General features: G+C 41.2%; 1 protein-coding gene across 2 annotated transcripts in view; it reads left to right on the top strand.

Moving 5' to 3' along the window:
• The window catches only part of stat5a (signal transducer and activator of transcription 5a), a 45,916-nt gene extending 22,394 nt beyond the window's left edge, over positions 1 to 23,522 (top strand). For both annotated transcript variants that reach the window (XM_089019581.1, XM_089019582.1), the window contains 17 exons: positions 473 to 629; positions 1,743 to 1,832; positions 3,733 to 3,907; positions 6,271 to 6,401; positions 6,488 to 6,639; positions 6,773 to 6,928; positions 7,763 to 7,942; positions 8,952 to 9,039; positions 10,090 to 10,212; positions 11,712 to 11,804; positions 14,091 to 14,297; positions 15,806 to 15,900; positions 16,097 to 16,239; positions 17,650 to 17,805; positions 17,881 to 17,932; positions 18,270 to 18,380; positions 20,844 to 23,522. In XM_089019581.1, coding sequence (XP_088875707.1) covers positions 473 to 629; positions 1,743 to 1,832; positions 3,733 to 3,907; positions 6,271 to 6,401; positions 6,488 to 6,639; positions 6,773 to 6,928; positions 7,763 to 7,942; positions 8,952 to 9,039; positions 10,090 to 10,212; positions 11,712 to 11,804; positions 14,091 to 14,297; positions 15,806 to 15,900; positions 16,097 to 16,239; positions 17,650 to 17,805; positions 17,881 to 17,932; positions 18,270 to 18,380; positions 20,844 to 20,967 — 2,233 coding nt within the window. In that variant the 3' untranslated portion in view covers positions 20,968 to 23,522. The remainder of the gene's footprint in view (positions 1 to 472; positions 630 to 1,742; positions 1,833 to 3,732; positions 3,908 to 6,270; positions 6,402 to 6,487; positions 6,640 to 6,772; positions 6,929 to 7,762; positions 7,943 to 8,951; positions 9,040 to 10,089; positions 10,213 to 11,711; positions 11,805 to 14,090; positions 14,298 to 15,805; positions 15,901 to 16,096; positions 16,240 to 17,649; positions 17,806 to 17,880; positions 17,933 to 18,269; positions 18,381 to 20,843) is intronic.
• Positions 23,523 to 23,555: the final 33 nt, after the last annotated feature.

The following is a 23,555-nucleotide window of genomic DNA, read 5'->3' on the forward strand; positions in this document are numbered from 1 at the left end:
ACATTATTTCAAAACTTTTTCCACATATAAGGTGCAGCCGACTATAAGGCACACCTTCAATGAACGAAAAAAAGTTTCCAAATATAATATATAAATATATAAAAGTTTTCCAAATATAAGGCACATCACATTATAAGGTGCTACAGTAAAGGTTGGAGTTATGCACTACTTCTTCTGCAGCGGAAATGCAGTTGATGGCTGCTGATAGCCATTGCGAGATCTATTGTGGCTCAATATTACTTCACACAAAAGGTGCACCTGTGTATAAGGCGCAGGGTCATCTTTTGAAGAAAATCAAGGTGCCTTATACACCGGAAAATACGATAGGCAGCAAGTCTGCCTGCCGTTTTTATTGAGCATTATTTTCAGGCACAAACATGGACGTAAAAGTGTACCCGGGATTTATTAGGCATCATGCAATTCACAATGTGTGTATTGTGTAAACTCATTGGAGCTGTTTCAACCCATTCAGGGACAACATCGACTTGGAAAACCCGCAAGAAGAATTCAAGGCCAAACGCTTGCTGGATGGGTTGATCCAGGAGCTGCAGAACAAGGCGGAACACCAGGTCGGCGAGGACGGATTCCTGCTCAAAATAAAACTGGGACACTATGCCAACCAACTCAAGGTAAGTCGTTCACCATCAAGAAAATTCGGGATTGTTACGACTGCTTGTTTTGTAAGCAGAAATAAAATTCAGCCACATTTAATCATAAAATACTACCTTATTTTCCGGTGTATAAGGTGCACCGGGGTATAAGACGCACCCCCAATGAGTGGAGAATTTTCCTTTTTTTCCCCATATATAAGGCACACTGGACTATAAGGCACACCTTGAATGAATGAAAAAAGTTTTCCAAATATAATATATAAATATATATGTTTTATAAATATAAGGCACCACATTATAAGGTGCTACAGGCTGGGGTTATGTAATACTGCTGGGGTTATGAACTACGGTCGGTGGCTGCTGACAGTGGTTGCAATACCCGTCCGTTATGGCTCAATATTACTTCACAAACTGTATAAGGCGTACTGGCGTATAAGGCGCAGGGTCATCTTTTGAAAAGCAAAATCAAGGCTTTTGGGTGTGCCTTATACACTGGAAAATATGGTAACCTAGAAAATGTATGTTGTACTAAACGATGCCCATATTCAGACAGAAGAGTTTGATACAAAATGTACATGTATTTCTCTTTGCAATTTCAAATTTGCAATGTCAAGAACATTCATTCAACTTTCAATAACAAAAAAAAAAACGGTATAAGGCGCACCGGCGTATAAGGCGCAGTGTCATCTTTTGAAGAAAATCAAGGCTTTTGGGTTCGCCTTATACACCGGAAATTACGTTATTTCTCTCATAGAACAAGCCGCCCCTTTAAACATCTCCCACTGTTGGTGTTTTTTTTTTTCGAAAGGCCACGCACAAAAGCACCATGTTTGGAGTGTCCGGTTCCACTGGCGACTCAAGAACATAAATCCAAATTTAATTGACATAGCATGAACATATAAAACGCTGCAGAGTCCTCGTATGCTAATAATTGCTTTAAACAAAGCGTGCCGCACTTCAGAGACTGCCGTCATTAAGGCTCCTCTAATGGTCTCCATTGCGTTCGCCGCGTCCTGCCCCCGAGAAGCTCCTTGATGCATCCAAATTGCCGAGTCCAGAGCGTAGCGTCCGCTCGCCTTGTCAGGGGCTAACGAGAACTTAACCGCGGCACATGTTCTCCTTGTCTTTCAGAGCACGTATGACCGATGTCCTCTGGAGCTGGTGCGCTGCATCAAGCACATCCTCTACACCGAGCAGCGGCTCGTGCGGGAGGCAACCAATGTGAGTAGGGGGGTGCATTGTTGCCAAACTGCACATACACTGATTTAGTTTCAAAATAAGGAAACATTTTGACGCAATTATACACGTGCCTAAAAAAAACAATGAGTTGATTAGGGGATTGAAGTGTAAAGTTTTAGATTGAACAACTGTCCAGACTTACACGCCATGAAGTATGCTATTTTCCCGCCAAAGATGACACTGAAGGCGAGTAAAGTTTCCCTTTCCCCGAAGACAAAAAAAAGAACACTGTTGACATTATTGTTGTTAAAGTACCGTATTTTTCGGTGTATAAGGTGCACTCAAAAGCCATGATTTAATGCAAAAGATGAGCCTGAGCCATAAATGTAAAGTAACAGGTCACAACAGGTCTCGCAACTACTTTCAGCAGCCACCGACTCCATTTGCCCTTGTAGAAGAAGTGGTGCGTAATCCCAACCTCTACTGTAGCGCCTAATAATGTGGTGTGCCTTATATTTGGAAAACTTTTATATATTTATATATAATACTTAGAAAACCTTTTTCATTCACTGATTGGATGTACCTTTATTCGTCTCACAGTAAAGAAATGGACAATGATGATGCAACTTATAGACCGGTGCGCCTTATATATGGAAAAAGATTGAAAATACACCATTCATTCGGGGGTGCGCCTTATACTCGGGAGTTCCTTCCACTCCGGAAAATACGGTAATCACACGAAATAATTGAAACTCACACATAAAGAAGAGAAGATGTCTCTTGTTGGTTTTTCTTGCAAAGGGGAATAGGATGTGACCGAGTACAGCTCTGTCATCTATTAAGTCTAATAAGTCCTCCTACCCCCCTTTTCTTTTTATTAACCCATTCACTTTGCATATTGCCGTATGGTGATTATGAACTCACTGCAGCTTTGCTTACCTTTGACTTTAACATTCGCTCCTTATTATGGTCAGGTTAAAAAAAACGGTTAAAAGGGCGCTGTTTTAACTCATTCACTGCCAGACGTGCAAACATGTGGCCACTCCAGTGCCAGGATTTTTGTCATTGTCACTTGAATTCCAGGACCCACAGAATATTGAGTTTTAGGACTACATAACCATTCAATGCAGCCTAAGAAACCTTAAACTCTCTTCTTTTATCAGAAAAAAAAGAGTTATATGAACTTGAAATGAGGGCGGCTGTCCAAAATACAATGCAATACATATATATTGTTTTATATAGCACTTTAACAACAGCTGGAGCTGGAACTAAGGACTAAAATAGAAAGAAGGGAAATGCTGCCCCCTTGCTAAAAAAGAAAAAAATGCCAGAGGCCATGGCCAGCGCTTTATTAGCACCCAATGAAAAAACAAAACCCGAACAACACATCCTTGAATGGCAGTGAATGAGTTAAAAACCAAAAACATTTTTCAGCTTTTGGAAGAATTCCTTTGAGGTTTTTGTTCGTATTTTCAGAACAAAGTTTGTTTTAACCAAATCAAATCAGATATGTGTAAAGTTTGACCTTCACGTTGGTGTTTTTGTGATGCACGCAGAAATCCTGTCTGACTTTGTTTTAAACAAAATCAAGTGTGGAACCATCCTGAGAAACAGGGGTGGACATTTATTTTTTGCAGCACTCATCTCTGCAGTGACCTGGCAACAACACGGTCGCGAAGGATGGAAATCAAATCTTGAAAATGTTATTGCATACCACGAGTTCTGAAAAGCATCCAGCTAGCAACAGCGTGAACATCTGAATCTCTCTAACTGCTGGCTTGAATTGATTTCCAGTCACAACATGCCGCTTCAATGGGTTTACAATTTATGGACTGATGCGAATTTGACACTGTTGTGTCCTGATCTGACTGAGCACAGTTATGCAGCAGTGCTCCATCTCATAATTACAATTATGGATTTTTTTATACATCCAACCAAACAGTCCAACTCTCCAGTGGGCGGAATGTTGGACAGCATGTCTCAGAAGTACCAGCAGATCAACCAGGCCTTTGAGGAGCTTCGTCTGCTCACCCAGGACACGGAGAACGACCTGCGTAAACTCCAGCACAACCAGGAGTACTTCATCATCCAGTATCAGGAGAGCCTGCGCATCCAAGGTGAGACAAGAGTGGAAAAACAAAATAATTGGAGAAACGCAGTCTATGACAACATACAGAAACGTTTTCAAAAATAAACGGAAGGCACTTCAGAGACCTATCTACAGATGCCGTTTCCATGATTGTCAGTCCCTTTAAATCAGGGGTGTCAAAGTCATTTTTTGCCGCGGGCCACATTGTAGTTATGGTTTCCTCTCGAGGGCCGTTATGAATTTGGGGAACCCATTACAATGTTTAAATCCCTTCAAATATTACATATAGAGCACACAGCAAATTAATGGATAACTCGTTTTCAAATCTGAAGTCAAGAATAATGACTTTTATTGTGGTTGACATCCAAAAATATGAAATTTTGGCTCAGATTTTAGCAATCATCATAGAATTTAACAAGTTTGATTTGCTTTCGCGGACCGAAAAAAAGATGTGGCGGGCCGGATTTGGCCCGCGGGCCTTGACTTTGACACCAGTGCTTTAAATGGTTATATAATGTATTGTGTGTATTGTACTCCAATATGCCTTCCATTCACATAATTGGAGCCATTTTCCAATAGTAAATGTACACCATTGCAGGAAAGCATCAGGGCCTTTGTGCCATTTATGCATTTTGACAGCCACTGTCAAAATACATTTAGACTTTAGAACTTTAGAACTCCACTGCGCCAGCACCGGCGCAACTCCATTACGATTGGCGCATATTGCTACATGATCTGTGCCACATATGACATCTGTTAAAATAGCTAAAGAAACAAATTTAGTGAAACGGCAATTGAAAACCGTTTGTTTTCCTTCAGAGGTTTTTAACTTCCATCTTGCCTTACAGATATCTAGCCCTAACCCCTTGTTTTCGTTTCGGTGCGTTCCAAAGTCGTGGTCGAGGATATCTCGGGCCTTTTAGTGATCTGCCGAAAACTGCTGAAAGAGATAATCCAATATTCATTTACCCATGGTGCAGTATTTACATCAGTCATGGCGGATGGTTGCAATATGGAGCGTGAGAACAGGAGTCAAACTCTAAAAGTCATTAAATACAAGCAGCAAACAATCAATCTTGTTTTTTAAAGAAACAATCGAATAAGTCTGCGGAGGGCAGTGACAATTCGTTGCAGCAAACTGCTGTTAATGATTCGAATTTAGTGGATAAATGGGAATGATTTCAGAGTTGTTGCAGCACTTTGGAAATCTTCAAAGCAAAGAAATGTGTTTCATAGACACTAGTAAGAAATATTGTGTGAAGTCTGTTCTCTTTGTCTTCTCTGTAATCTTCTTTTCCTTTTGGCTTTTCCCTTCTGGGGTCGCCACAGCGAATCAATGTCCTCCATCTATCCCGGTTTTGTGCATTCTCTTCTCTCACACCAGCTACCTTCATGTCCTCTTTGACCACATCCATGAACCTCCTCTTCGGTCTTCCTCTCGGTCTCCTGCCTGGCAGTTCAAGGCTCAGCATCCTTCTCCCGATATAGTCACTCTCTCTCCTCTGGACATGTCCAAACCATCGGAGTCTGGCCTCTCTGAATTTCTCTCCAAAGCCTCTAATATGAGTTGCCCCTCTAATGTACTCATTCCTGATCCTATCCAACCTGGTCACTCCCAAAGAAAACCTCAACATCTTCAGCTCTGCTTCCTGTCTTTTGTTGAGCGGCACTGTCTCCAGTCCAAACATCATGGCTGGTCTCACCACTGTTTTATACACTTTTCCTTTCATCCTAGCTGAAACCCTTCTATCACACCTGACAGTTTTCTTCAGCCGCTCCAGCCTGCCTGGACACGCTTCTTCACCTCTTTTCCACACATGTTTTGTGCTTCGGACTATACCGTGACTGTAAAGTGTACTTGAGAGTTTTGAAAGGCGCTTAGAAAGACCAGTATACGTGGCTTTGAGCAGACAACACAACACAAACATTGCATTGTGCACCATGACAACAAACAACAACTGGAGCAAAATCTTCAGCAAGGGATATTTACATAAATTAAGCAAGGGAGCATTTGTGGTAGGTACTTCCTTAATTTAAAAAATCCGTTATACTTTGCAACAATGTGTTTTTTTTTTTGCGATTAGTCGTCTTATTGTGTTTCAAGTTGTGAAAAATGGGGCGGGCAACTTTATGGCCGGGCAGGCAACTTTTCAGAGTTGTCTGCCCTGGTGTCCGCTAACTTTTTGTCATGAGTTTCAGATACGGCCATTAGGCCCCTTTTTTATTTTCCCAGATGCAACTCTGCCATTAAAAAGATGCCTTGAATTTGGTCATGTGACTCGACCTTGATTGAAAACATCAAGACCAAAAATACCCTCTAAACCTTTGCTCGAAAATCATTCATTTTCTTTCGCTGAATTTATAATCACCCACCCACCCATCTCTTTTTAGCTCAGCTGTCCAGCCTGGCCACACTGCCCCCTGCTGACCGACAATTACGAGAGCCCACCTTGTTAACCAAAAGAGCCACCGTGGAAGCATGGCTGACGAGGGAGGCCAACACACTACAGAAGTACAGATTGGTATCTACTTGACTCTTCTTCTTCTTCTGCTGCTGCTGATTGCGCGCCTCGCGAACGAAAAAGTTGATGCTGTCGTTGTTCTGCAGGATCTGGCAGAAAAGCACCAGAAGACACTGCAGCTGCTGAGGAAGCAGCAGACCGTCATCCTGGACAACGAGTTGATCCAGTGGAAGAGACGGCAACAGCTGGCGGGCAATGGGGGCCCGCCCGAAGGGGCCATGGACATCCTGCAGTCCTGGTGAGTTTCCATTCTAGATCCACTGGAAACCTCCCGCAATCGTTAGCGCGGCATCCTTTGGGGAATAGCACAATAAGATGAAGTAAATCAAATGTAATTAAAGGCGCTATCGGGGAGCCCATGTGTGTTTTAGGTGCGAGAAACTGGCGGAAACCATTTGGCAGAACCGGCAACAGATCCGGAGAGCCGAGCACCTCAGGCAACAGTTGCCCATCCCGGGTCCCATTGAAGATCTCCTCAATGAACTCAACAGCACAATCACAGATATCATCTCAGCTTTGGTCACAAGGTAGCTCAATGAAAAAAAGCAAATATTGACTTGACTCTCACTTATTTTTGATAACTGTCTATATCAACATTCTCACCCAGAATGAACCTTAAAAATCATTTGAAACTCATATTATAACATTACTCTAAAAAAATAATTAACTCATTTGCTGCCATTCCTGAATTTATTCGGGAATTGAAAAGTGTGAAGTGGAGCACCATTCCTGAATGTATTTTTATTTATTTATTTATTGGCGGGGGTGCTGAAAAAAGCGCTGGTCAGACCTCTGGCAATGTTTTTCCCTTCCACGAGGGGGCAGCATTTGCCTTTTGTCCATGTATAGCGATTTGTTTCAGCTTCAGCTGTTACTAAAGCGCTATATAAATCATTATGTATGTACAGTACTGCATTGTATTTTGGACAGCTGTCTTAATTTCAAGCTTATATAACTAAATACCCATATAATTTAGGAATTAACTCTGTTTTTGTGATGAAAGAAGAGAGTCTAAGATTTCTTTCACTGAATTGAATGTTTATGTCGTCCTAAATCTCAATATTGTGTGGGTCCCGGAATTTGAGTGAAAATGAAAAAAACCCTTGCACTGGAATGGGCACATTTTTACACATTGTCTGGCAGTGAATGAGTTAAAGTGCTCATAAAAAAAATTAGGCCAGGCATGCATAACTTTAATGAGTGGTTAACATAATATTTTATTACCATAATTATATGACACGCCAGTTCAATTGCCATGGTGACACAATACTCATACATTAATCAAACCTCAGCTTTCACTTGAGTACAAAAGAAAAACTGTTCAGACATATTCCTGTGATTCCCCACCGCAATCCTCTCAGCACCTTCATCATCGAGAAACAGCCCCCGCAGGTGCTGAAAACCCAGACCAAGTTCACCGCCACCGTGCGCCTCTTGGTCGGCGGCAAGCTGAACGTGCACATGAACCCACCGCAGGTCAAGGCAACCATCATCAGCGAACAGCAGGCCAAGTCGCTGTTGAAGAACGAGAATACCAGGAAGTAAGTTTGGCCACATTGGCCATCATTTTTTAGGCCTTCCCAAATAATTATTTATGGTGTCAAACTTGAGGCCCGTGGGCCAGATGTTGCCCGCTACATCATTTTCAGTGGCCCACAAAAGCAAATCAAAGATGATAACTTTCATTATGCCTGCTAAAATCCACACCAAAATTTCATCTGGAACAAATCTTTGACATACGACCACCCCCTTTATTACAATTTCTTAACCAACTATTTAATAAAATTTTATTTTTGACTTCTTTATATAGTTTTGGTCATCCAAGGATGACTTGGAGCTTGGACAGACACTTCATTTTTCTGTTATTCTTCATCCAGCTACCGCTCGCAAATAAACATTTGCATTTCTTTTTATGAGGAGAATATGTAAATAAAATAAAAAGTAAATACAGATGTAATGCTCTTTTATTATTCATCATTTTATTGATGGTTTTATTGTTCTTGTGTTTATTGTTGGGTGCTTTAAAAGGCGCTTGTAAATTAAATGTATTATAATGCCACTTTAAACACACCACTGTTGTTTGGTGTAAAGGCACAACTTTACAATTCAGGGAAGGTGTCATGGTTGTTTTTTCTAATTCCGTTCCCTGCAGCGAGAGTTGCAATAGTTGTTGTTTTTGATTACACTTGATTTAAATCCCACTGAATTGACATGTATGGAACCCCGACAATGCCTGAGAAAAGTCCACGCAGAATCCACTTTTAGCACCGTTCCACCGCCTTGTTTCGCATTCCTAACACGGCAAGACTGCGTCAGCAGTTAAATCGGTGAACAATAGCGTCATTATGTAGTCTTTTCTTCCTTCTACAGTGGTAGCTTGTTTTGTCTGCTTGCACAGAAAATGGAATAATGCATATCAGACCCCCCCGCCCCGCCCCACACACACACATAAAAATGAAGCACACAACATTCAGCACCCATTCTTCTCGTGTGGGAAAATATATTTAATGAATGCTTCCTCAGTGCAATTCTCTTTCCGTTGCTTTTTAGTGACAGCAGCGGAGAAATTCTCAACAACAACTGCGTGATGGAGTATCACCAGACCACAGGCACGCTCAGTGCTCACTTCAGAAATATGGTGAGGGCCCTTCTGGCGACCTGTCACGCAGGGATAAATGCTGCTCAGTGTTGTCACTTTATTTCCTCAAAAAGCGACAAGGGGCGTTTATTTTATTATTCAAATGTCACGACTTCTGTTTTGAGGGAGAAACTTATTTGTCCAAGTGGATGAAATGCACACAGGAGGAAAAGGGATGATTGTCTTCATATTCTTAAGCCTCTCATATCATGTATAACAGACACAATGTCATAATGACGGGAAAACAGTAGATGGACTGATGACTATAAGCAGTGTCTGAAATAAAGTCTGCCCAGACGCCCGGGGCGTGCAACTTTTACGTCGGGCGTACAACTTACATGTCTCCGCCCGAGTGGCCGACAACTTTTTCAAGAAAAAAAACGAAATATTTTTTTTTCAAATCAAACGTTTGCTTTATTCCGATTTCAAAATCTACGTTCGGTTTGGAAATTTCAGAATTTCGGTTCGTTTGGCAATTTGCATACTCGGCAGCCAATCAGAAGCCTGCATTCGTGTTTCCGGACTTTCCCGAGCGTCATAGCCTCAGAAGAAAGATTCAAAAGACGCTAATAAAATGTATGATGCCACAAAACGCAAATGTACATTAAAAGCATCGTGGAAAGAGAAGTTCATGTGGCTTGTAGCAGACGACGCAACGCAAACATTGCATTGTGCAACATGCCGAACAATGTATGGACAAACGACAACTGGAGCAAAATCATCAGCAAGGGATATTTAAGATAAATTAAGCAAGGAAGCATTTGTGGTTGGTGCATTTTAAAGTGTTGTTCTGTTATACTTTATATTCATATTATCAATCCTTAATACTTTGCAACAATGTGTTTTTTCGCGGTTCGTCGTCTTATTATTGTGTTTCAAGTTGTGAAAAATGGGGCAGGCAACTTTATGGCTGGGCAGGCAACTTTTCAGAGTTGTCTGCCCTGCTGTCCGGTAACTTTTTGTCATGAGTTTCAGACACTGCTATAAGACCATCAATTTCGGCCTTGATATAAAATATGATTGATAAATTTCTACGTCTCGTGTATGCAGTCCTTGAAGAGAATTAAGAGGTCAGACAGGAGAGGAGCTGAGTCGGTCACGGAAGAGAAGTTCACTATCCTGTTTGAGTCCCAGTTCAGTGTCGGAGGCAATGAGCTCGTCTTCCAAGTGAAGGTGAGTACACTTTAAATTAATAGAATCTTTTGTTATTATTTTTATAAGCCTTTATTAGTCTCACACTGGAGAAATTTATTTCACCGCAGCAAAGTTATGAAGTAAGAGGAAAGTAGAAAAACAAATACAGGAGCTGCTGTCGAGGCTACCACCCTTGTGGTGCCATGTTAAAGTCAATAAAAGCAAAAAACATTAATCTGCTTCAATTCCAAGCAGCGACAGCACTCTGCGCTGACGTAAACATGTAAATTGAAACATTTCAGCTCCAACTACTTAAAGGACAACCGACATCACTTTTTTGTTTCCTAACTGACATCAGAAAAACGTTTTATAGCATCTAAAATACCCAAAACACGCACTATGATATTTTTATTCAAATGCAAAACACCAATAAAAATGACTTAGTGTCCAAAATCTGCAAAAAAAAAATGGAGCTGCGAATTGGGCATTTTCAGAAAGTCCCGCCCCCAGTTCGTGACGTCACGCAAAGACGTCTAGCATTGCTGGAGAATCAAAACAATGGCTTCAGATTCAGAGAATATGCTTTCTTGTTACACATCCAGTTATGAATATGATTCAAATAGTTCTGAGGAGCCATTTTGAGGCAATATTGGGGGGAAATGTATCACCCAAAAAGAGGCAGAAAATGGCGTCCAAGCTCCTGGGAGGAATTAATCAGCCAGTTTCCACCGGATGATAAATTCCTTTCATGAAGCTTGGTTGCCCTCTTGTGGCGGTTTTTGGTGCAACACGAGGTTTTCAGACCAAACAAGTATAGCAAAATACATTGACATGATGTAAGGACTGCGACAATGTGTCTTTTTTTTTGGTCAGGAGCGTTCCTTCAGTGACGTCACGTACGGACGTCACGTACCAACTCAAAAACAAGACTTCCTGAATATTCAGCGTGAGTCTTAAAACGTAAAATATAGCTATATGCGGTGGAATTGTCGTAAAATACGCCCAGTAGAAGTCATTTGAAGCCATTTTACAAATTATGGACACAACTTGCCCGGAGATGTCGGTTGTCCTTTAAATTGAATGGAAATTAAATCACCGATGTTGACCGATTTTAACGTCACAGGAGATTTTGTACGACATGTTATTGTCCGTTCTTAGAATACAAAACCGTTTGTGCATGTTGATTTCATGTCCCGTCGTGTATTCACATCATGCTGTGTGTTTCTTGGCCAGCAGCGGCCAGTATAATACAAACATACTTTACATAATCAACAAAGAAGAGTTTCACGGCTAATCGACTGCACTAATATTCATCATTTTTCACATAGGATTTAGAATATACATCAGTTTACATCCGCTCATGTATTGTTTGTGTTTAAATATACATTACATAATAAATACTGACCAGCGCAACATTTATGCTTATTTTGTCAGCGCAATTAGAATGTATTTTTCTTTTAGTCGAGTTACTCCTGTATTGAGATTTGAACATTTCAAACACTTTGCTACACTTTGTGTCATCAATTGTTTCTCCACAGACATTGTCGCTGCCTGTAGTGGTGATAGTCCACGGGAGCCAAGACAATAACGCCACGGCAACCGTGCTGTGGGACAACGCTTTTGCAGAGCCCGTGAGTACACAATTTCATGTCGATGATAAATTTATTGTAATTGTTTGAAATGTGTTTATGTATATATATTTATTTTTGTATTTTATTATTTTTTTCTTTGAATTAGCTTTAAGAAGAGGGTTACAATTGTACAGTGATACCTCACAAAACTTAATTGGTTCTCAGAAAGTGTGTGTAAGGGGAAAATTTCATCTGTCGAACATTTATTTCCCATGAGAAACCATTAAAAATTCGAATAATCCGTCCCTAGGGCCCCACACAACATAATTTCCTACTAAATAAGACTTAAAACTACACAAAATATACCTTATTTTATGTATAATAAATGTGCTATTCGATTGTAATTAAAGAAATAAACTGTATTGTATAATAAAGTCGTTTGATTTACCTTAGTGATGGTCGTTGACGTAGTTGCCTGTTGATGATATCAGAGTGAAGTTGCCATGCTTTCTCAGCGATAATACCCTCACTCACACTGTCCCATGCTAGCTGCTTTTCGTTAATCCAAATCAACAAAAGTTTTTCAACCTCTTCCTTTGTCTGAGACCATTGCTTAGACAACACAGAAACACCATTAGCCACACGTAGCAATGGTCGACTTAGCATACTGGTACTGAGATGCTAAGTCACACAAATGCACACCTCGTTCATGTTTCTCGATGATCTCCTTCTTCTGCTCGACCGTAATTTTCTTTTGGGTCATCTTCGGCTTAACACTAGGCTGTGATGGAGTCTTTTTCGGTCACATAATAGTAATAGTACTCCACTCGATAACGAAAACTAGTCTGCCAGCCACTTTGGCACTGTTCGACCGTGTGCTTTGGTGTTCATCCGCCGAAAAGTCGTAGTCCGCCAGACAGCGTGGCGCTGTGTGGTTTGGTTTGTCAGCCAAAAACTAGTTCGTTAGCCAAGACTATATGCTCACGAATTTAATGTTTGTGAGGCGAAAAGTTCGTAAGCTAAAGCGTTCGTAAGCCGAGGTATCACTCTATTATCATTTGTCTCCAATTGTTGTTGTTGTTGTTGCTGTTGCTTTTGTTTTTTTAAGTTGAAAAACTAACCATGATGTCAATCAGTTGTACAACACTCTCGAAATGCTCCAATTGGTCAACATCCGAAAATGTTCTGCCATAAATTCATCAAGTACGCAGAAATGGCAACAGCAGCAGCATGAATGCCCCGCGGAAGGTTTTCAGGTCTGCTTCAGCACAGCTGGGGGCCCAATATTTCATTCACTGTTTATAAGTGTAGCCCACTGTGCTCAGTGGTGTGTAACGCGGTGACTCATCGTCTCTAATGGTAAACCTTTAGACCTTCTTTTGGGGTCACAAAGTCCTTGGACACATGTAACGGGGTGGAGCACAGAATACTTTTTGCCATGCCTTTGATGCATCCCCAGCAGGGTGCATCATTTTGGATTTGTCACTCTTTTTCAGCTCGTCTGATTGCCTGGCTTTTGCTCATTTTGATTGAGAAAAAATAACTTTCACCAGTGTTTGAAATAACGTCTGCCCGGAGCCCCGGGGCATACAACTTTTACATTGGGCATACAACTTTCAAAACGTCTTGGCCCAGGTGGCCGACAACTTCTTCAAGAAAGAAACATTTTTTTTTTTTCAAATCAAACGTTTGTTTTATTCAATAAAGCAAATGCAACGAGCAAACCATTAAAAGCCATGTGGACTCCTCGTTCTCAGCACCTTTCAAAACTTTCAAGTACACTTTACAGTCACGGTATAGTCCGTAGCACGAAACAGGCTTCCGATTGGCTGCCGTGCCGAGTATGCAAATTGCCAAACGAACTTTCCCTGTTTCGTGCTTCGGAGTATACCGTGACTGTAAAGTGTACTTGAGAGTTTTGAAAGGCGCTTAGACAGAGCAGTACACGTGGCTTTTAGCAGACAATGCAATGCGAACATTGCATTGTGCACCATGACGACAAATGACAACTGGAGCAAAATCTTCAGCAAGGGATATTGACATAAATTAAGCAAGGGAGCATTTGTGGTAGGTACTTCCTTAATTTAAAAAGTCCTTTATACTTTACAACAATGTTTTTTTTGCGATTAGTCATCTTATTGTGTTTCAAGTTGTGAAAAATGGGGCAGGCAACTTTATGGCCGGGCAGGCAAATTTTCAGAGTTGGCAGGCAACTTTTCAGAGTTGTCTGCCCTGGTGTCGGCGAACTTTTTGTCATGAGTTTCAGACACTGCTTTCACTCTTGACATTTTGCTTATCTCTCCACGCTAATTCCGGAGTATCCTTGGTTTTTACTTTTGTCCTCAGGGCCGTGTGCCTTTCCTGGTTCCGGACAAGGTTTTGTGGCCTCAGCTGTGCGAGGCCATCAACATGAAATATAAGGCAGAGGTACAGAGCAACCGAGGTCTATCGGAGGAGAACCTGGTCTTCCTTGCCCAGAAAGCTTTCGGCAACTCCAGCACCAGCATCGAGGACGATCGCAACATGACAATGACCTGGTCACAGTTTAACAGAGTCAGTTTCCTCGTGATTTTCCCTTTCTGTTGCCACAAAATAATGACTTGTTTTATTCAATACTCCTCGAGGCTCTCCCCTCCCCCACTTCCTTCCTTGTTTCCTCTTCCCACAGGCCGGAATTGCTGAGCCATTTGCGAAGCATGATTGTTTTCCACTGAGTGATGCAGCCTATACTTATACTCATAGAACTATTTGTCCCACTGTTTTGCACTGGTGCAATTCCGCGTTCTAGTCGTGCGAAATGAGCTTAGTCCTCATCTTCATGACTCTGTTTACCCACGCTGTGAAAAGACAACACCTTATTTTCCATCTCGCAAAACAGACAACACAATAGGGCAATTATGTGTCATTCGATTATGATAACGGCAGCGAAACCGACGCAAACAAACAACGGGAATTGTCAATTTGGATTCCGCATGTTGGGTGGCATTTTGATGGCAAACATGAAGAGCATGTATTGTGACGTGCGCTCATGCTTCCTAATGTCGACCTGAGTACCATTCGTCCTTATTCATGTTACTTATCCCCCTTCTTCTTCTTTCTTCTTTTCCTTTCGGCTTTTCCTTTCAAGGGTTGATACTTATCCTCCTCATAATCAGGAAAAGAACAACTTTTCCTTTAGAATTCCGTGCCTCACAAATGACACAGGCAAACACAGCTAGCTTTCTTAAGTTGGCGAAATGGGTCTGTAGGTACTTTGTGTTCTCTAACTGGACACTAGGTGGCAGTGAATCTATAAAAATTACTGTTGCAAGGAAAATCGTTATGTTGTAACTCACTCGCGAATTTAATCGGGAATTGAAAAGCATGATGTGGAGCGCCATTCCCGAATTTGTACGGGTTTTGGTTTTTCTTGCTGGGGTGCTGATAAAGCGCTGGTCAGACCTTTTTCAGTGTTTTTTCCCATTCCACGAGGGGGCAGCATTTGTCTTTTGTCCATGTAAGCGCTTTGTTACAGCTTCAGCTGGTGTTAAAGCGCTGTCTAAATTAATATGTATTGTATTGTATTTTGTACAACTGCCCCATTTCAAGCTCAGTAAACTCCAGACCCATTTAACTTAAGAATTAACTTTTTTTCGGATGAAAGAAGAGAGTGTAAGCTTTCTTAAACTGTATTGAATGTTTATGTAGTCCTAAAAGTCAATATTCTGTGGGTCCTGGAATTCAATTGAAAATGACAAAAACCCTGGCACTGGAGTGGACACATTTTTGCACACCGTCCTGCAGTGAATGAGTCACGAGAAAAAAAACAATATAAATAATAGGCCGTTCAGAAAATGAAGCTTTTAGCTACTGTCTGGCCTTGTTATTTTTCCTTTGACACCAAATACTAAACCAGGTTAGGAGCGATTAAAGGGATGAAGAAAAAAAAAAACACTTCTGTCCTTTTCTTAAAAACGTTTTGTCCTCTGTCCCAAAAATGGCCACCCGTCTGAGACCATGGGACAGACCGATCGGACCCTCGATTGAAGAGTCCATCTCTGATAATGTCCTCCACTCATTAGGAAAGCTTGCCCGGCAGGAATTTCACCTTTTGGCAGTGGTTCGACGGCGTGATGGAGTTGACAAAGAAGCATCTCAAGCCGCACTGGAATGATGGGTGAGCGCATACTCTCAATGTGAAGGCTACATCGAAAATGCAGTGTGTTGTGGTAATCATAACAAAATGGACAATAATGTCATTGGCTGCTCCACCAGGGTGCGTGGAGATTAAATTTAGAACTTTACGGTGTCTTGTGTGGAAGGAGCGATGGTGGATAAAGACATCCTATTGCTTCTCTCTTTTATTTTGGCAGAGCCATCCTGGGCTTTGTGAATAAGCAGCAGGCTCAAGATATGCTGATGTCCAAACCCAATGGCACTTTCCTCCTGCGCTTTAGCGACTCTGAGATCGGAGGTGTCACTATCGCCTGGGTGGCTGAAAACCCAAACAAAGCAGGTACATACTGTATGCTGGAAGATGACATAACGCTGGCGCGAATGGCTGCCGCTGCTCACCCGCACAAAATAATTCTGTGACTATAAAGTGTCCTTGAGAGTTTTGTAAGGCGCTTAGAAATTAAATGTATTATTATTATTATTATTATTATTATTATTATTATTATTATTATTATTATTATTATTCTCCACTGCGACACTAATAAAGGCAAATCCAATCTTATTATTATTATTATTAGCAAGGCATAACTACCGCAAAATGCACTACAGATTGAAAGTGCAAGCAACCAGCCAGCACAATAATTGATTTTGAAGCTCAGCGACAACGCGGGCACTCATTCATTAATTTGGGCCCAATTATTTTGCTGCCTGAATGGGCTGCGTCACAAATGGAACGTTCAAAGCAATCAGTCGGACAAACAATTGATTTTTTTAAAGTTTTTTTTTTTTTTTTTTATTGCTTAACGACGATGATGTAAATTTATAGAAATGGTCAGTAGTAGCAAATCGACGAGGCAGGTGTTTCTTGTACAAAGCACACCATTTAAAGGACAAATGACACCCCCGGACAAATTGTGTCCATAATTTGTAAAATGACTTCTACTGAGCATATTTTACAAAGATTCCACCGCATATTGCTATATTTTACATTTTAAGACTTGTGCTGAATATTCAGGAAGTCTTGTTTTCGAGTGGATGACGATGGCTGACATGACGTCACGTCAGGAACGCCCCTGACCGAAAGCGACACACAATGCATTTTGGGGACTTTGTTTGGTCTGAAAACATTGTGTTAATCCGTGTTGATGGCGAAATTAGAAGAAAAACATAAATAACAAGATGGTGAATCGTTGTGTGTTGCACCAAGACTACTATTTGATACTAGTTGACACAAATTCCCAGCAGACAAATCAGCCCATTTCCAACGGAGCTTGGGCGCCATCTTGTGCATTTTCTTGGACGCTACATTGAAGGCCTGACAGCTCGAATTGATACGGGAGGACTTCTTTAATCGATTGCAAACATTTATGCTTTCCTCATCAGAACTATTTGAATCATATTCATAACTGGACGAGTAACAAGAAAGCATCTTCTTCGAATCTGAAGCCATTGTTATGATTCTAGAGCAAAGATGTCCTGGTGTGACGTCACGAACAAGGGGCCGGGACCTTATGACACTCGCAATTTCCGGGGTCGTTTTGAAGTAGTTTTGGGACACTTGAAGTCATTTTTATTGGTGTTTTGCATTTGACTAAAAATATCAGCCTGCGTGTTTTGGGTATTTTAGATGCTATCAAACATTTTTTTGATGTAAGTTAGGAAACATTCATACAATCATGTTTTCGATTTTGTTTTTATAAGTGTGGATCGTATTGATGTCTTGAAATGTTGGGCATGTTTGGTCTTCCAGGCGAAAGAATGGTGTGGAACCTCATGCCTTACACAACCAAAGACTTCACCATTCGCTCTCTGGCCGACCGCATCAGCGATCTCAACCACCTCCTCTTCCTTTACCCCGACAGGCCCAAGGACGACGTCTTCTCCAAGTATTACACGCCTCCCCTTTGTAAGTCTCGTGGAGCTCCTTTTGAGACCCATCGATGTTTCGATAGCCTCCAACGTTTCTCTCTTCTTTGCGCAGCGAAAGCGGTGGATGGCTACGTGAAGCCGCAAATCAAACAAGTGGTGCCTGAGTAAGTGCCCCTCTTTCCCTTCCATTTTTTTTTTCGAGGTAATCATCGGCTATTGGATCCTGCATTACAGATCAGCAATTACTTCGCCGTTACAGTTGGAGGAGGCCAATTAAAAAAATCCAGAGGGGCTCCTGAGCGAGCGTGTCCTCCACTCATCATTAGAGTTAGCCTCGTTAGCCGCCGAGTGCCGCTCCGGCTTCTGCTTTGGCCGCTGCTTCACCGTAATGATGCAGCGGGGCACGGAACTCACGCTGTGGGTGGTTGCTTAGACGACCGGATGGAGGATTCATTGCGTTTATTTTGTATTTTTTTGCACGCACAACCTTGTTCTTCTCAGGTTTACAACGGCTAATCCGGATCCAACGAGTGGGAATGCGACATACATGGATCACGGCGCCTCTCCGGCACCTGTCACTCATCCTCACACCTTTGGCTTGTACCCACCCATGTGAGTCACTGCACTGCGTGAAATGAAGAGACGGGCATGATTTATCGACTGTTGATGAATCAATTACAATTCATTTTTAATTAATGTCGCTTAGATATATATTATGCTTTGTGTATTTCACAATGGATTATTTTTCTGAAGGGACAGCCGCAGAGGAATGAAGTGGCAGCAACTCCATGGGGCGCAGTTATATTGAAAATCTAAAAATTATGAAGCTACCCAACCAAGATGTGATTAATTTTGGCCCACTTATTTTGCAGTTTGAATTAAAAAAAAAAACATTTAAACCAAGAACAAACTATCAGAGTACCCATTTAACTCATTCACTTCCATTCACGAATGTATTCGCAAATTGAAAATATTAAAGCGCCATTCCCGAATTTGTTCGGGTTTTTATTCTTCATGCTTGGGTGCCGATAAAGTGCTGGCCTGACCTCTTGCAATATTTTTCCCCTTCCACAGGGGGGCAGCATTTCCCTTTTCCTATATTAGCACTTCAGCTGTTGTTAAAGCGTGACATAAACCGATATGTATGTATTGTTATGTATTTTGTACAGCCGCCCCCATTTCAAGCTCAGATAACTACTGACCCATATAACTTAGGAATTAACTATTTTTTTCTGATCTAATAATAATAATAATAATAATAATAATAATACATTTTATTTCAAGCACCTTTAAAAGCACTCAAGGACACTTTGAAGTCACAGACAAATCTGTGTAAGCTCTCAGTCGTAGAGGAGTGGTCCATCGATGAAAAGGTTTCGTCAGCCGTCATCTGTACTTCTTTGAAGGTGTCGGAAGTTTCGCTTGTTATCCAAGAAACTTCGTCAGCAAACTAAATTCTTACTGGTAGTTTCGGCCCTATATATATCCCTACTGTCCAGACGTGGCGGTGCCGGACTCTGTTACGATAGGTCCCTGCTCTCAGGTTGGGGGGAGCAAAGGACTAATCTCTGCGGCTCCACTGATCGTTTCTATTGTCCTGACTAAAGACTGGCCTGATTGCCCAATTTGCCCTGGTATCACCTCATCATCATGACTATATTGCCTAAGCAGTCTATTGTTCGAACGATCCAAATTGAACCTCACCCCACCATTACAGTTAAGGGAAGGATTTAGCTGTTTTATGAAAATCACTTCTTTTACTCCCCTTGAAACCGCTAAGATTTTAACCTCATTGTCGTCAAATGAGTAGTTGTAACTTTTAGGTGCATATGTACCGCCGATTGAGGCCCACTAGAATTATCCATGTGATGTTGATAAAGTCTTCTCAACACATTGCATTATGAAGACAAAATAAATAGGTTAATCAGTGATTCTTACACTTATGAGTAACAAAAAATGGACCCTTCCAATAGATACAAGAAAGAAATGATAGACTATCTCCAAAAGTTAGAGAAAGGAAAACATATAGATGTATTTTAGATTATACCCGGGAGAGGCCACGCCATGTATCTATGGCCTGCCAAAAATACATAAAGAAGGGTTCCCCCTCAGATCCATTGTTTGTAGCATTGACTCCTCTACATACAATGTAGCCAAATATTTAAAGACTATCTTAGCTCCGTTGGTTAGTTACACAGAATATCACGTAGAGAACACCGCAGGGTTTGTAGAGAGGATCAAAGACCTCATATTGGAACCTGAGAAAACATTGGCATTTTACGATGTGACTTCTCTCTTTACATATATCCCAACCACAGCAGCAGTCTCAGTGGAAGAAACCTTTTCATCGATAGTCACAAACAAGCATAGGTACAATAATAAATAAAATACAATTATAAATAGAATAAAAAGTAGAGCGTCTAATGTTTCTAACACTGTAGTGATAATGACAAAAACCCTGGCACTGGAGTGCACACATTATTGCACGTCTAGCAGTGAATGAGTTAATTTTAGCCCATCTACTCTGCTGCCTCAACGGGATGCCAGATTGATAGTATTGGCAACCTGTTCAGACTCTGATTCACTTTCACTTGTAACGGTAGAAATGAAAAGTGAAAGCGACCAAGCCGGAGGCACAATTCATTTTCAGTCCAACTACGTTGCACATTTCGACACGTCTACTTTGCTCCCTAAACGGGTTGTTGTTGAATTCCAAAGTGGCAGTAACCTGAAACTGTGGGATTTGTTGTTTTTTTGTTTTTTGCTAATTTGCTGCTAGTTCTGTGTGGTGGCAAACAGATCCAGATATTTGGCTGCCTAAATGGGCCGTGGTATAAATCGGAAGATAGTTTTATGACGAATTTTCTGTTGCCTCAATGTCATCTGCATAGTACAGCTCTCAACGGCTTTAATGCCTAAACGGGCCGCAAAAGTGGAACTGGTGCTAACAAACCCCCGATTCTCATCTCATTTTGGCTTGACTGTACTCCCTAAACGTGTTGTTCTGAAATCCAAAACAGCAGCAAATTTGACAGGAGTCATTTTCACCGCCTCCTTTTTATGTCCTGCATGCAGGAACGAATCCATGCTGGATGCGGATGGAGACTTTGACCTGGACGACACCATGGATGTGGCGAGGCACGTGGAGGAACTGCTACGACGGCCTGTGGAGAGCCATTGGAGTGGCCAGCAGTCTTGACCGCACGCAACTAGCCCGGCCTCTCTATGTGACATCACTCACGGGTTTAATTCCGATCATTTTGTCCGTTTGCCCTTCATTGCTATAATGTGAATTGTTAATAACGGTTGTGGTTTTATTTCTTATTTTTTCTTTGTGAAGTTTTATTTTTATTTGTTGTGTCCATAAGTATTTGTACAAGGTTTCTGTGGAAAACCAACAGTGTTACAGTATTGGTTAAAATATATATATATATGTGTAGTGTTCAGATGTCAGTCTGCATGCAATCTTTTGATTTTAACATACGTGCTACTGTACGAAGACTTTTTGTATTTTATATCTGGGCTTTGAATGAATTTTGGACAGAAAAAGAAAAAAAAACTGGAACTTTACTCATGACGGCAAACACTCACAAAAAAGTGATTACGCACGTGTAGGGCCACTCGCTCAGATGCGTTCACCAGCTAAAACCTTGCTTGGGTGCACTTTGGCAACGTTGTCTATTGTCCAGAGCTATTTGTTCAACAATGCTACCTGCTTGTCCTCTCAGGTCTCCCACTACCTGCCTACCCCCCGCGACCCCTAGCGCTCCAGACCCCCTCATCGGTGCTGCCTTGCCTTAGTTCATCTCTCACCGTCTTTATCGCTTCTGCATAACGGTAACGACACAATTATGACTCAAAATCCACTTGCAGATGGAGTATGCAACTGCCTAAATAGGTTACTGTCCAAAATGAGGAATTAACATTTGTTTTGCAAGCGGCAGTAGTTTGGGTTTGTTGTGGTTGCACTGTTTTGTCGTCCAAACGGGATGCTGTGTTATAAACATGTATGGTATGGTGTTTTTTACACCATTTTTTTTCTCACAAAGTTGGTTGTGAATGTGGGAGGAAACTGGTGTACCTGGCAAAAACCCACACAGGCATAGGGAGATCATGCTAACTCCACACAAGAAGGAATCCAACACTACATCTCTGCACTGAGAAGTGGATGGGCTAACCTTGAAAATTTCAATTGTATTTCTGAATGTAAAAAGATGCAAAAATGTATTAACCAATACAGTGATACCTCAGCTTACGAACTTAATTAGTTACCAGAAAGTGTGTGCAAGGCAAAAGGTTCGTCTGCCAAACATTTATTTCCCATAAGAAGCCATTAAAAATGAGAATAATCCATTCCCAGGTCCCCATAAAACATCATTTTCCACTAAATAAGCCTTGAAACTACACAAAATATAACTTATTTTATATATAATAAATGTGCTACTGTATAAAGAAATAAACTGTACTGTATAATGTAGTCGTTTTATTAACCTTAGTGATGGCCGTTGATGTAGTTGACTCTTGATGATATCCGAGTGAAGTTGCTGAAGTTGCTTTCTCGGCGATAATACCCTCACAATGTCCCATGCTAGCTGCTTTTCATTAATCCAAATCAATTGTGTTTCAACCTCTTCTATTGCATGAGACCGTAGCTTAGACAACACAGAAACACCATTAGCCACACATAGCAATGGTCGACTTAGCATACTGGTACTGGGACGCTAAGTCACACAAACGCACACCTTGTTCGTCTTTTTCGATGATCTCATTCTTCTGCTCGACCGTAATTTTCTTCGTCTTAACACTAGCATGTGGTGGGGTCTTTTTCGGTCCCATAATAGCAAAAGTACTCCACTCTATAGCAAACCACGTCTGCAGTGAGTGCATTCAAAGAAAGTGGGTGTGGAAACGACTCTGCCAGCCACCGAATTTAATGTTTGTAAGGGGAAAAGTTCGTGAGCTAAAGCGTTCGTAAGCCGAGGTATTACTCTACTATATATGCTAACTATTAGCATTGATAATACCATTGGCATTTTGCATTTTTAGGTTATGATTAATCTGGCGGGCCGTTCTCCAAGCACATTTGTTTGGTTGTTTTAAATATATAAGCTCCGATTCCCTTAGTTTTGTGTTCACTTTGACAGTCTGCCAAATAAAAAGCTTGAGGCCTCTATGAAGAATGAACTATTTTCCAAAGTGTTGCTGATTTTGAAGTCATATTAAATAACCAGCCAAAAAATAGCTCCAACTATCTTGAACTTAAAACTAAATGTGACACCAGTGCAGCCATTTTATTTTGCGTGCAATCCTGATGCTTTTGAAAGTGGAGTTACTGTCACAGCCTGTCTTGTATGCGGTACATATATTCAGTGTACTGTTTACAGTACTTCGGGGGTTGAAGGATACACTCAAAGCTTCATTCTCAGGAATGTGTTGATCGACTCCTAAAAGAAGAACCTGTGTGAATGAATATATTTCATGTGTCAATTGTCCACCTTTCCGAGGTGCATTGTCACGCTAGTAAGTGGACCTCAATTCAATGCATGTGTTAATTTTTTTCCCCACTCTGAGCTTTTTGGAAGCTTTGTGTCATCTTATGTCACTGTGGCCTTTGTCATATATGTGCTTTGGAAGCTTTTCCAGAGAGAGGAAGCGAAAACTGTCCTTGGTGTTGAATTTAAGTGAATTAAAATTCACCTGGAGCCCCTGTGAAATGAAAACATGTTGCTACTAAATAAATGCTCTATTTTTTAAGTTTTAAAGTCTGATGTGGTGGCTTGGATGCAA

The sequence above is a fragment of the Hippocampus bargibanti genome, linkage group LG17 (genome assembly GCF_051943395.1).
Source record: "Hippocampus bargibanti isolate YZ-2025 linkage group LG17, ASM5194339v1, whole genome shotgun sequence".
Taxonomy (NCBI): Eukaryota; Metazoa; Chordata; class Actinopteri; order Syngnathiformes; family Syngnathidae; genus Hippocampus; species Hippocampus bargibanti.